This window comes from Equus przewalskii, chromosome 31, assembly GCF_037783145.1.
Source record: "Equus przewalskii isolate Varuska chromosome 31, EquPr2, whole genome shotgun sequence".
Classification (NCBI taxonomy): Eukaryota; Metazoa; Chordata; class Mammalia; order Perissodactyla; family Equidae; genus Equus; species Equus przewalskii.
Genome location: NC_091861.1, coordinates 12,688,502 through 12,702,321, shown reverse-complemented (window position 1 = coordinate 12,702,321; position 13,820 = coordinate 12,688,502). Strand labels below are relative to the sequence as shown.

General features: G+C 39.6%; 2 protein-coding genes across 3 annotated transcripts in view; both read right to left on the bottom strand.

The window, feature by feature from the left end:
* SLC30A10 (solute carrier family 30 member 10) overlaps positions 1–12,516 on the bottom strand; it is a 42,232-nt gene extending 29,716 nt beyond the window's left edge. The window contains exon 1 of the mRNA XM_070602056.1: positions 12,066–12,516. Coding sequence (XP_070458157.1) covers positions 12,066–12,516 — 451 coding nt within the window. The remainder of the gene's footprint in view (positions 1–12,065) is intronic.
* On the bottom strand, positions 4,196–6,116 carry LOC139080612 (ER membrane protein complex subunit 5-like). Of its 2 annotated transcripts, XM_070602059.1 has the most exons (2): positions 5,387–6,116; positions 4,196–5,346 (listed from the first exon to the last, which is right to left on the bottom strand). In XM_070602059.1, exons 1-2 carry the CDS (start codon positions 5,615–5,617, stop codon positions 4,840–4,842), a joined length of 738 nt encoding a protein of 245 aa, XP_070458160.1. In that variant the 5' UTR covers positions 5,618–6,116; the 3' UTR covers positions 4,196–4,839. The 2 variants fall into 2 exon arrangements, with proteins under 2 accessions (XP_070458160.1, XP_070458159.1); XM_070602058.1 differs by having other exon boundaries at positions 4,196–5,884.
* Positions 12,517–13,820: the final 1,304 nt, after the last annotated feature.

Here is a 13,820-nt window from a genome sequence, read left to right as displayed (position 1 = left end):
TACTCTGAACAACAGAGGGAAAATAGGGGAAAAAAATCAACAGGAGTTTCTGGGTTGGTAAACACATCAAGGTGCTAGGAGGATGGTGCACCTGGAGAGCGCATGGAAACTCTACACCCTTCCCCCATACTTTGCCCCATGTATTTCTTCCATGGGCTGTCCAAGTTGTATCCTTTATAATTAATGGATAATAGACTAAGAATAATAGACTAAGAAAAAGAAAAAAAGAAATAATGACTCCACTCTATTTGTATCTGCTGAAGAGTTTGGCTACCTATTTGAATGAAATATGGGATCAAAGTTTGATAATATTGGCACGAACACCATAGCTAACAAAGATAGTGCAAGTCTCAAACAACTTAGATGGGAGGCTGAATGCAAAGACTGGCTACACAACAGTGATGTGAAAATTATCATCAAGGAAAAGAAAGATTTCAAAAACAAAAGACTGAAAATGACTCAGAAAACTAAAAAGCAAAGAAAATGAATGTTTTTAAAATAAATTATGAATTAAAGTTATACTTACTCCTAAAAAAATCAACAGAGTCTCAGGAACCTGTGTGACTATAACAACTGTAACAGGACATAAAAGGAGGTAAGGTTTCCATACTTCACTCAGAGTGGTAAAATGTTGACACCAGTAGACTAAGATAAATTATGTTTGTGTAACATAATGCCTAGAGCAAATGTATGCCAAGATACACTTAAAAACTCAAAAAAAAAAAAAAAAAGGAAAATCAAAATTAAATTCTAAAAAATGTTTAAGGAGCAGAAAAAGGAAAACAGAGACATGAAAAACAGAAGGAACACACAGAAAATTAAAAATAAAATGGCAGACTTAAGCCCTAAGCTCCTATAATTGCATTGAATGTAAATGATCTAAATATACCAAAGAAAAGGCATAAAATTGGCAGAGTGGCTAAAAAAAGCACACCTAACTACATCCATGCCATGGAGTAGTCAGAATAAAAAGAAACCAACTACTGATACATGGAACAACTTAGATGAATCTTAGATGAATACTGAAAGAAAAAAGCCATTTTCGAAGGTCACATATGTGTGATTCCATATAACATTCTCGAAATTAAATTATAAAGATGGGAAAGAGCGGTTTTGAGGGCACAGAGATGGGGACTGAGGATATGGAATGGTGGGTACGACTATAAAAGGGCAGCATGAGCGATATATTTGTGATGATGTAGTATTTCTGTATCTTCATTTTGGTGGTGCTTACACAAATCTACACATGTGGCACAATGGCACAGAACTATATACATATACTGTGCCAATGTCAGTCTCTGAATAAGCGAAGGTAAATCTAAAGGACTACCTAAACTACCAAGAATGCAACACAGAACAACAAAAAGTGGAAAATATGAAAAAGAGTTTACAAAACCTGGAGGACAGTGTGGGAAGATCTACCATTATCTATTTAGTGTTGCAGAAGGAGAAAATAGGACTGTGAGAGAGACAAAACTAGAAGAGATGATATATGAAAATTTTCTGGAATTTATAAAAGATACAAAGGCTCAGATTTAGGAAACAACAATTCTCAGGTGGGATAAATAAAAAGAAATTCACATACAGAAATATTGTAGCAAAACTGAAGAACACCAAAGACAAAGAGAAGCTCTTAGAAAGGTGGAGCACATGGAAGTCTTGGGGCCAAACATCCAACTTTGAATGTCCTAAAGGAATGACATCCATTCAAGTGGAAAACAATCCAGACTAAAAATACTGAAGGGACCATGACTCTACCAGGCATGACCATACTCAAACTAAGACTGAGCTCAAAGTGAGGAAGATTCAGGGTTTTACATTTATATTTTGACTTGCCTTTGGTCTGGCCTTTAAATTAATAATCAAGGGCTTGCGAATTGGTTTATCTGGATAGGAACTCATAAGGTCAAATACATTTAATGTTGAATTTTAATTTCTCCCTAACAATTTGATATTAGGAAGATATTCCTATTATTTTTTTTTTTTTGAGACAATCATTTATTATTGGACAGGACAAGGGCATTTAAAGAGAGGAAACATATCCAAAAGAATGTGTTTAGCTTGGTGTTACAGGCATCAATGCTCACAACAAACACCACCACTCAATATATCATGGAAACAGGCCACATACAATCAGGAAGATGCTGCCATGCCACTCAAAAATAACCCACAATGCTTAGGAAACAATCATTAGGGAGTTACAGAGCATCATCATCTCCAATTCGCCAATCTGCATTTTCTGTGGCTGGGCCATTAGCCCATAGCATTTGGCTGGTTCCCTGGTTATTAAGAAGTGAGTATTCCTATATCATAGAGAGCCTTCAATAGTACACACTTCTGAATGTCACTGAAATCACAGTCAACTGCAGGCTTAACTAGCTCAAATCACTACATTTTTGGACTGCACTAGGTAGTCATGGACTGTCTCACAGCATTAGAAATAAAATTCTGAACTTAACCCATTTAGCACTGTTACGATACAACCAAATCATCTTTAGTCCTATGGCACATACCATAAAGACAGCAGAAATTCACTGGAGGAAATTAAAGAAGAAATTTGGGAAGCTCACCTGGCCCGAGGTATACAAGCTGCTAACAAAGTTAGACACGCCTGAAAACTGTTATGTCAATTATTTGCCAAATTATTTGGCATTAGTTGTAGCAGGTCTTTCCTGACTGGGCAAAGATTTCAATACCTATTCTAGAGACTAGCCAAAATATTCTAAGTAGTAGTACATTACAAATTCTAGGTCACGAGAAAAACCTATTCGGCACAAGATTGACTGAGAAACCTGTTAGGTATCTGACCCTCCCTCCTCACATCCACTGCCTTTACCAACCACTGCCTTTCACAGCAAGCCGTTTCCAAGATGCAAAGTTCTCACTCCACATAGAACAAAACCATATTTGGGAAGCCAGTCGCAAAAGACCAGATATTGTACAAATTCATTCATATTAAATAACCACAATAGGCAATTTATAGAGACAGAAAGTAGATTAGTGGTTGTCCGGGGCTGGGAGGCATTAGGGGGTAAATGAGAGGTGACAGCTAAAGGGTACAGGGTTTCTTTTGGGAGTGATGGAAATGTTCTAAAATTCACTGTGGTCATGGTTGCACAACTTTGTGAACATATAGCAAAATTGCTAAATTGCACCCTTTAAATGAGTGAATTGTAAGTTATGTGAATTTTCTCTCAATGAATTTATCAGGAAAGGAAGACAGCCCCAAAAGAGAAGAAAACAAGAGGCTCTTGCAAATCACATCAGACCTGAGGAAACGGTAGACAGCCTGATGTAAGGAGCTTGATTCGTGCACGATATTTTGATTTAATTATCACCACTTTAACCCGTGACTTCACATTTTTAACTTATTTCTACATTATTTTAGGTTATCAGCAGATTTCTAACTTTGTTCTCCTTAGAGAGCAGGCAGAGTCAGTATTCCACACCCAGACTGGGTTGGCAGACAAAGCAAAACTGAACAACAATAAAAAGCCAATGACAAAATCATGTCGTGCTTTGAGGCTGTGTGTTAGCAGGCAGAAGAGAAGAGCTGAGGTTCACTTCTAATGGAAAAAATGCCATCAAGCGTTAAGAGCATCTTATGACTCTTGCCTAAAACACATTTCCTTTTCAAATCTGCATACAGTTATTCCCTTTACACCTATTTTCATACCTGTACAATTCAACAAAAGCAACGTTCTCTACAAAGAAATGTTAAGCTTCCTGCAGATCAAACAGCTAGCCAAATTTCCCCAAAATTACTGTTTCTAAAAAAATTCTACTCTGTACCCCATCCTCACCTTCAGCAACATACAATGAAGATGGTAAACTCTAAGCCTGCCACAAATCAGAAGCTACGAAACAATTTAACTGACCTTTTTAAAAAATTAAGGATATTAGTTCCAAATATACAGAACATATTTGGCCCAATTCCTTTGAAGCCTACCTTTAATAAGAAGTTTCCTTCATTTTTACTAATTCACTAGTTTAGTGTGCAATGAAATAACAGAGACTTTGAATAAGTTAAACTGGCTAATGACATGGAATCAGTTTTACTCAGTGATTACTATTTTTTTACACAGGCAAGATAATCAAATCACGAATGGTCTTTTCGGTCTATCTTCAACTATTCTTATACTACAAAATCAATTAGGGAAATTTTTTACAGATAAATGAAGAGAACACACGTCGCTTTACAACAAGTTGAATTTGTTAAATATATTTGTTATGACAAAAAATTACTGGCACAAAAATTGCTCACTGCACACAGAACCCCAGAGAACTGATGAAACAAGACAGCTGATGTTAGAAGGTATATGGGAGCAGAACGGGGTGAGAAGTCATGGGTAAATTAAAAACTGGCCAGTACCTGGTGAAGCAGAGTCACTTTTTAGGGGGCGTAACAGAAACTGATAAGTTACCTTTAGTCTCCTTAGAGAAGTCCATTTGTTGTTAAGAACTGAAGACCATTTTACTATCGTTCGTGCTGCAAAATGCAATAGTCACACTATTTCCAAAAGAATCCTAAAAACTGTAACACAAAAGAAATCTAAGAAAATAATTACAAAACCATCAACATTTTTCCAAGAAATGTGTTCAAAACAGTGACTTTTACAAAAGATGTGAATTTGTTTTAAATGAAAATAAGAACTCTCTCTTTGAAAGATCAAAGACATTTCACAGATAACTTATACCGCATTAATGATTTGATTAACAATGTACAAACAAGGACCATGGACTTTTTTTAATTAGGTCTGAAAGATCAATATAAATACCGATAGGGGAGTGTTTTATACCCCAAACTCCAATATTCCAGCTCTGTGTCCTGTCCTATTATTATAATTTGTAAAAATTTTGACGCAGTGATTCAAGTTTTCGTAACTTCAACGATGTGCCAGAGGACAACGCATCTTGGTTTGAAGAATTTGTTGTATCCGAAGGCCGGAACAGTACTCGACCACGATGATTAAATACACAAAATGATGGGTGATTCCTGAACGCGTCAAATGTCTTATTTTTTAGTTCTGAAGCGGCATCCACGTCTTTAAACTCCCCTTCATTATGGACTATACCATAACAGGTGACTGCAAAGGCCAGAAGCGTCTGAAGAACTATATCTATCGGCAGTGATTCATCTTCCTTTTCTGTTAATCGCATATATGAACGATGCTGCGCGGCGGAAAAGGCCGCGTGGGCCAGGGCAAACAGGCCGATGCCCACCAGCCCCCTCCACAGCGACGGCGCCATCATTCCGGCGGAGCAGCAGCCCAACAAAAGCAGCGACGAGCGGCGGAGCTGTTCCTTCCTCCACTGGCGGGCCTGCTCGTTCCTCCACCGGCGGGCCTGCTCCTTCCTCCACCGGCCGGCTGCCCCCCCCCCGGGCCTGCTCCTTCCTCCACCGGCCGAGCTGCTCCTTCCTCCACCGGCGGGCCTGCTCCTTCCTCCACCGGCCGAGCTGCTCCTTCCTCCACCGGCGGGCCTGCTCCTTCCTCCACCGGCCGAGCTGCTCCTTCCGCCACCGGCGGGCCTGCTCCTTCCTCCACCGGCCGAGCTGCTCCTTCCGCCACCGGCCGGCCTGTTCCTTCCTCCACCGGCGGGCGTCCGCGCGGCGCATAAAGATGACGTCACTTCATAGTCTTTAAATGGGGGACTTTTTTCTATCATTGACACTGGATTATCAGAATCTTGATGCTGTCGTTTCATGTCGCTATGTAATCTCTAACGAGCAATACTGAACATTTGTGGAGCCTTGGAGTTAATTTAATTAATAAAGTTAGTTTAATTTAATTAATATACTCACTGTTCTAATCCGTTTTAGTCATTAGGGAGTATCTAAATTGCCAAACACTAGTTCCAAGGAGAATCTCCAAAGGGAACAGTGGTTGGTAAAGGGAGGCGCAAGCCTTAGGAAAGTGTAGCAATACCGTGCTGATAACCGTGCATCTGGTCCTTCAAAGAGAGCCACGAGTGAAGAGAACATAAAGCTGCAGAGTGTTAGGGAGAGATCTCCATTCCTCTTGGTTCATGTTTCCATGAGGAGATAACCAGGGTAGCCGCCTTCTGACCCCCTTCATTCCCTCTCTAACCTCTATGTATGAAGTCACCCCTGGGGCGGCAAGGTCTTCTCTCATTGGTGGATTTAGTTGAAAGAATGGAAGAAGCTTGGCTCAGCCCCTCCTGGGCTTTACCCTTCAAATTGCCTTCCCTCAGAGGATGTACATTTTCCCTGTTCCTGGGCCCGCCTCTGTGCCTCCAGTGGAGGAGCTCTAAGTGGATGGGTATGTCTACTGCTAAGACAAGTATTAGGAAGCCTATTCTCCAATCCAGCTTTTATTAAAAAACTGAGCTATTTTTATCACTATCCGACTATCTTTGGTCCCTTAGTTCTCAATTAGTTTTAGACTCATGAGTGAAAATTGCTTATTGGCCCCATAAAGTCCCAGCGATGTCATCAGTTGAGTCTGGTCACCAGCTACAGAGCTAATAGCTGGTTCCCCTCTTTACTCTCCTACAGAATCTCAAGGCAGCTTCTCCAGGTAAAGAATTCTACAGAAAACAGGTGGCATGCCCAGACAGTTCCTTCTTCAACCTGACTTCTCCACTGCTCTCCCATAAGGAACCAAACTCTTGTTCTCATTGACCTGAGTTAAGGACCATCTTTTTTCTACTGCCTATTGAGTTGACACATTTTTAGGGTTGTCATGGCACATGAAAATCAAGAGTGCAGACATACTTCATCAAAAATTACTTCCCGGGGTCAGCCCAGTTGCATAACTGATATAGTTATATAGACTACATAACTATTCCGGAAGACGTTCCTCTAAGAAAAAGGAGTCTCAGAGGTTATTGCCTCTCATAAAAAATGAGGAGAGGACTTTGGAAGACATTCTTCTGAGAAAAGGGAGTCTCTAGATGTTATCGCCTCTCATAAAAAAATGACAACAAGGGGTCAGCCCCTTGGCATAGTGGTTGAGTTCGGTGCACTCCGCTTCACCAGCCCGGGGTTCACGGGTTCAAACCCGGGCACAGACTTACACCACTCATCAGCTATGCTGTGGCAGCAACCCACATATAAAGTGAAGGGGGATTGGCACAGATGTTAGCTCAGGACTAACCTTCCTCAAGAAAAAAAAAGAAAAAAATGATGACAAAACTAGTGTATCATAGTCATTAGAGACAGTCACATACAATGGTGTATAAAAACCGCAATGACTTCTGTCTCCATCAAAAGAGCAAGTAAGAGGCAAAAAATAACAAATATATTCCTTATATCTTGTAAACATCTGGCCAATATGAAAACCAAAATAATAATCTTACTTTCACCCTACCTTCCTGGAAAATTAAGGCTCTCCATAAGGAAAATGGGAACATCATTACTCACTCAACAGAACTGCAGGGAAATGTTTAAAAGGCAAATCATCTTATAGCAGACAAGAGGTATGGAAATGCAAAGTCTTGGTTCTAACATCAACAGTGGGGTAACTATAAAACATTTAATGCCTCAGTTTCTTCATTCATACCTTGGAAATACGTATCTTGGAAATGTGAGCTACATTTGCATTATTTTAATGAGTGACTTATTGAGATGTTAATACCATTACAACAGTTTAAAATACATAATTATTAACAGTTGAAAAATATAAGTAGGGGCTGGCCCCGTGGCCAAGTGGTTAAGTTTGCGTGCTCCGCTTTGGTGGCCCAGGATTTCACCAGTTCAGATCCTGGGCACTGACCTAGCACTACTCATCAAGCCATGCCGAGGTGGCATTCCACATAGCACAGCCAGAAAGACCTACAACTAGAATATACAACTATGTACTGGGGGGCTTTGGGGAGAAGAAGAAAAAAAGAAGATTGGCAACAGATGTCAGCTCAGGTGCCAATCTTTAAAAACAAAATTATATATATTAAAATATATATATATATATATATATATATATATAAGTAATGCCCTTCTACAAAGTGCTACCTTGAGCCCTGGAAGATGAGGAAGGTAACATTTATGACAGACCTTTGAAAAATCATGTATTGCAAAGGTATTATTATTTATCAAAAGAAAAGCATAGAGATTCTTTAAAATGGGTGTAATGATACCTGAGATGAAGCTCAAAGTGGTTAAGTATCTTGTCCAGTATCAGACCCAGTGAATGAGGGAAGAAGTTCCAGAACACGCATTTTCCAGTTACTAGTCTATGCTTCTTCTGGTTCACCCCACTAAGGACAATACTAACCAATCCTCAGTGAGACACATGGTTTGTGTGGGTTTCCAGGAGTGGTGATGGATCTGTATTGATCATAGGTATTATGAGTGTTGGCCAGTGATAAGGTGGCTCTCAGTCCAGGGTTGTGGAAGAGAGCAAGCAAATTGTCCACAGAGGGATCTTATTAATATTTCATTTATTCTTTGTCCCTTTCACCTGTGGATGATCACAACCAACCACCACCACCAAGTGCCATGTTGAACAGTTTACACACACAATATAATTTCATCCTCACAACATCCTTAGGAGAAACGTTACCCACTTTACAGCTAAAGGAACTGAGATTTAGAAAGTTCAAGTAACTTTCTGAAAGTCATTCAGCTACCAGAACTAGGATTCAATTTATGTTGTATTAATTTACACTTTTTGACATGCTATTTTGTGATTATTGCCAAGTAACTTTTCACTGCCCATGATTTTTTTTTTCTTTGTTTGGCCAAGCAGAGTAGGGTCTTTAATTTAGGGCCTGGATTCAGCCTTCTAATTTCTTTGTACTCTACCATTAACGGGTTTATGACTGTGGAGCTGACTCTCAACCTCTGTTTTCTTGTCTGGACATAGCAAATACTCTCTCACAATACATACAATTCTCCAAATGTATGTGATACATTTTAATTATTTCACAAAACACACAAATCTCCAAATGTATGTGATAGGGTGCTGTAATTATTCTCTGTACATGTTCGCAGTGCCTGACAACTCACAGTGTCGGTAAACACCTGGTTTTCATTAAAATTTAACTCATCAGTCAGAGCAGCCTCTGTGTATTAGAAGAAAATCGCTGAGAACAAGGAGCTGGTCTCTTTATACCCTTTTTTTCTTCAGTTGAATTGGATTTCACAAATGTGAAATACAACCATTTTCAATCTTCCTTTAATCTTTCTTACTCTCTATAACTGACCCAAGGTCAGGGTTAAGCAAGCTGTCGCAAACATACAGAAGAGATGGAAGGGAATCTGAAGCACGTACAATGGTGTAGATGCTGTGGTCTGTGATATGTGTGTGTATACTTATCACTGAACCCTCAGGTGGAAGTGAACTGTTCAAAACCCGCGATAGCGCTTGGAAGAGAATGGTGGTGCATCAGATACGGACAGACAGCAAATACGTAACAGCTTCTGGGAATTAAGCATCATGCTTCCTAAAATTATTTAATAATTATTAAATTATTGCAGACTCCCAATCATTCCAATCCTGCCTCTGAACTAGAAAGAGAACTCTGGGAACCTGTGCCTAGAACGCTTTCCGCTTTCCAGGTTGAAAAGCTGCCTTTGTGCAGTTTCTGGTCTCCCATTGACTCCATGATATTTGCTTCTAGGAGAGAGACAGAAAATTCCCCTTGCCTCTCCTAAAACTCGCAGAGCCTGGCCTACTTTGCTTGTCTCTGGATAAAATTCACCCTACAAGGAAAGGAAACCCTCCTTGCTTTCAGTGTCTACAGGACTGTCCGGTGGAAAGCTCCCAGGAAGCTATAGTCTTGTGGTCTATAACTAATTAGAATTTAACTAGAAGCTTGGAGAGCAACCACTCAGTGGTGTGTTATTCTAACTCAAAAGTTTACTTTAAACTTATGTAGGTGATGAGAAGAATACCAAAATGTATGTTTTAGTAAAAGTGATAAATGCGTAACTTGAGTTATAAATACTAAGAAGCTAAGTAACTATCCTAAAATTACTTGGAGGATTTAAACACTCTAAAATTTCTAATGTAAGAATTCAGCAATACCAAAAGCTACCTAAATAATGAGTTAACACAGAACATGGATCTTAAAGCATTAGTTATTTGTGTATAGTACCTAGCACTATACTTAGTTATTTAAAGTAGAATACTAAAAAGCATCAAATACCTCAAAAGAAGACTGCTAGTTTGGAATTAAGACAATAGAACCCCATATGTTCAGGGTGAGCTATTTGTCTTAAGCTTCTGATTGTTATCTTAGCATGGACATAAACATTGGAAAGCACCCCTTCGCAAGCAAGAGCTGAACTAAGATCTATCCAAGAATAACACAATTTATAAAACTAGAACTATGGTTGTCTACCAGTTGTCATGTGGGTCAAATAGTCCAACCCTTTGCCTAAATTGCTTTTGCTATATGCAGGTAAATATCACATATCAAGAGTAAAGACAAAAGAAGAAGTAAAACACAATGGTAAGCTTAGTAATGGTGACACTCCCACTGCCAATACTGTTTGTTTGAAATCAGCTTCCTTGCCTGAAATTTATACTTAGCAATAAAAAAATATCTATTTGACATCAGTTATGTGAATTTATGATCCAGAACCCCAATTAGTAATTTTTGCACGACGACTGATGTAAACAAGGCATGGGGTCCCAAGTTAACTGATTATTGTCTTTTTTAAAAGATGAGGTCCTAATTGATTCATTAAATCGAATAAAGATATAGACTCTAGTCTCTTGTTTGTTCCCTTTTAGACTTAACACATGCTAGAGGTGCTCCCATAACATACCTTCTACCAATAGGAACATTTAGACAGAGAGAGCATAAAGGGCTGGACCCAACTGACATAATTTACAATGGTTGCAAAGACAGGAGGAATACAATAAAAAACGCAAACTTTGACTCTGAGACTCACCCTCCCCGCCCCCCCAGGGTTACTTATATAATGTTCCTACTAGTGAGAGAAAACTGATCAGCATCAAGTAAGGAAAATCTTGAAATTGGTTAAAATCCAGATGATCAGTTAGGATTCAATGATACTATTATCACATAATTCAAAGTCTTGCATTTTTTTAATTTGATTTTTTTAAAAAAATACTCTTTACCAAGTGTCTATGAAGTACTCGTCACTTAGGATCTCATTGAGTCCTTCCTACATCCACCTTATAGGTGGGCAAGCAAGCTCGGGGAGTAACTCGACCAGTGCCCTGGGGTAGAGCCATGATTGACCCTGTTCTGTTCATGCTATAGGACTCCTTCAAAAAGCACTTGAAACTTCTCTTCTGCAAGAAGCTTTTAATATATATTTTTTAATTCCTCTTGTGGAAATAAAGAAACATGTTTCCATTGAATTTATCTTTTGGATTTATTGTTTTAGATTTCTGGTCGTCTTCCAAGATTTAATTCCATCTTTTGACAGGTGACCCAATAAGTTTGGTATCCACTTTCAAGTCCCTCCTAAAGACTTTTAGCAAATAGTTTTCATTTTTCTCAAATAGGACGGATGTATACAATAAATAAACACAAATATTTCCATCCAAAAAAGAACTAAGTTTACTAGATTCTCTCCTTTATTTTTTCTCTCTCCATTTTATGTAACATTCCTTGAATATATTCCAAAGAGTTTATCAGCCTAGCCAACTGTTGATACTTTGCTCTGCATGGGCTGGTTATGCAGTCCAGTATTTTTTGCACATATTTTATGGGGAGACAAATATTATTTTTAACCTCAAACAGAGTCATGTCACATCTGGGTAGACAAAAATGAATCATAAGTATAAGAGAGTGCTTTCAATGCCACAGACACTTTCTTTCAAAATGATCCCTTTAAGCCTCCAGTTAATGTCTTTCCTTCCTCTCTACCGATCTGAACACTTTTTCATTCTCTGTGACCAAAAACTAAAGAAGACCCCCGAGATAAAAGTGGCTTGCTGCCAACCAGCTCACAAGAACTTTGGACTGAAGGCAAGTCTTCTGAGAAAGACATTTTGTAAAGTCACAAGGACAAGAAGCTGGCCAAATGAATCGGGCCTCTCTCCGTAGCACCATCAGAGGGCCCCGAAGGGAAAACCTGCTGGGAGTCTGACCACATTTACTACAACGTCTGAGGAGCTGTTTACCTGTTTCAGTGTCTCCCTGTGGCCTGCGTGCTGTGCAGTAACAGCAGTCCAAGAAGATGACATAGTTAAGAGCATTGAAGAACAGCCCGATAATTCCAGCACTGAGAACCAGCAGCGGCTCCTCTGTCTTCTGGGGATTAACATACCTTTTGATAGCTTCAATCAGGATGCTGAACATCAGTGCCACAGCAAAAATAGAGTTGCCAAATGCTCCCAAAACATCGGCCCGAATAAAGCCGAAAGTGCTCTTCCTGTGCTGTGTTACACTGCTAGCCCTTACCCCTACCAAACCTATGATCATGGAAACAAGGTGGGAAACTACAGCAAAAGCATCGGAGGCCAAGGAGAGGGAGTTGCCTACGTAGGCGATCACCAGCTCCATCACAAAGAGAAAGAAGCTCACGATGCACATGAGGACTAAACGGCAGCTTCTTCCGGAGTATCGCCCCATGGCTCTCCAGCGGTTCCTCTGCCTTTCTTGAGAAGGCTGAGCTCTTCGGGGAACAGCTACAGATTTAGTGATTACAACTCCTGGATAACTCTCCCCTTCAGCCTTTCAGTGCTTGTCATATTTGGAAATCACCTTTTATAGGCTGCTATAAAGCCATAAAACAGTTTAAAGGGCGATTAAACAAGAGATGTCACGTGAGCTGGAACTTATGAAAATGAAAGATACTGGCTTCAGATACGGACTTGAAAGATTTCTTTTGTTTATTTCTTTGTGTACTTAATTACACAAGTCAAGAGCCTCTGTGTCTTTGATTCATGCAGAAGCTCAACCATGGCTTTGGCCTTCCCAGCGTCCACACTCCAAGTGCGCTATAATTGCTCTGGTAAAACAAGTCATTTGGCATAAATCATCGTATCTTGTCTACCTGGTGAGCAAATAGTTTTGAATTCTGTTTACTGCATGGAACAGGAAATATTCCAGGGGTCACTAATCCAGAGATCAGAGCTACAGTAAATGAAAGCAAAGATGAAGCTAGGGTGAATTTTCTACCACATTGTCCACTGATCTGGAATAAACCAGCACCCTATTTCCAAACGTTCTCCATAAATAAGACAAGAAAAACATTCCTCATGTTCAGAAAAGATAAAACACCTTTAAAGTGGAGGAGCTAAAGACATAAATCCTGTTAGTTTCAAGAAGAAAGGCAAATTATAATGACTTGATTTAACTGATCCAGGAAATTTTTTTTGTTTTTAATCATTTTTTTAATTAATTTTTTTTTTGAGGAAGATTAGCCCTGAGCTAACATCTGCTTCCAATCCTCCTGTTTTTGCTGAGGAAGACTGGCCCTGAGCTAACATCTGTGCCCATCTTCCTCCACTTTATACATGGGACACCTACCACAGCATGGCTCGCCAAGCGGTGCCATGTCCACACCAAGGATCTGAACCAGCGAACCCCAGGCTGCCGAAGCGGAACATGCGCACTTAACTTCTGCACCACTGGGCTGGCCCATTTCTAATCTTATCTTCTGTCGCATATAAACCTTAAAGGTTTACCCAGTTCCAGAATATCTAAAACAGTAGCGGCCTCTATTGTTTTGAGCAGACTGCCTACGATCAGTCCTTTAAAGAAATATGGACTGAAATTACTGTACCCAATCTTTTCCTTTCTGAATTTAAAGTGTGACTGTGGTGATTGATTTTATGTCAGTCTGACTGGGCCATCAGGTGCCCAGATATTTGGTCAAACATTATTCTGAATGTTTCTGTGAGGGTGTTTTGGATGAGATTATTTGAATTTGA

What these genes read in the sequence shown, in the direction of transcription:
- LOC139080612 (XM_070602058.1), bottom strand. Translation starts at nt 5,706, where the DNA reads ATGAAACGACAGCATCAAGATTCTGATAATCCAGTGTCAATGATAGAA.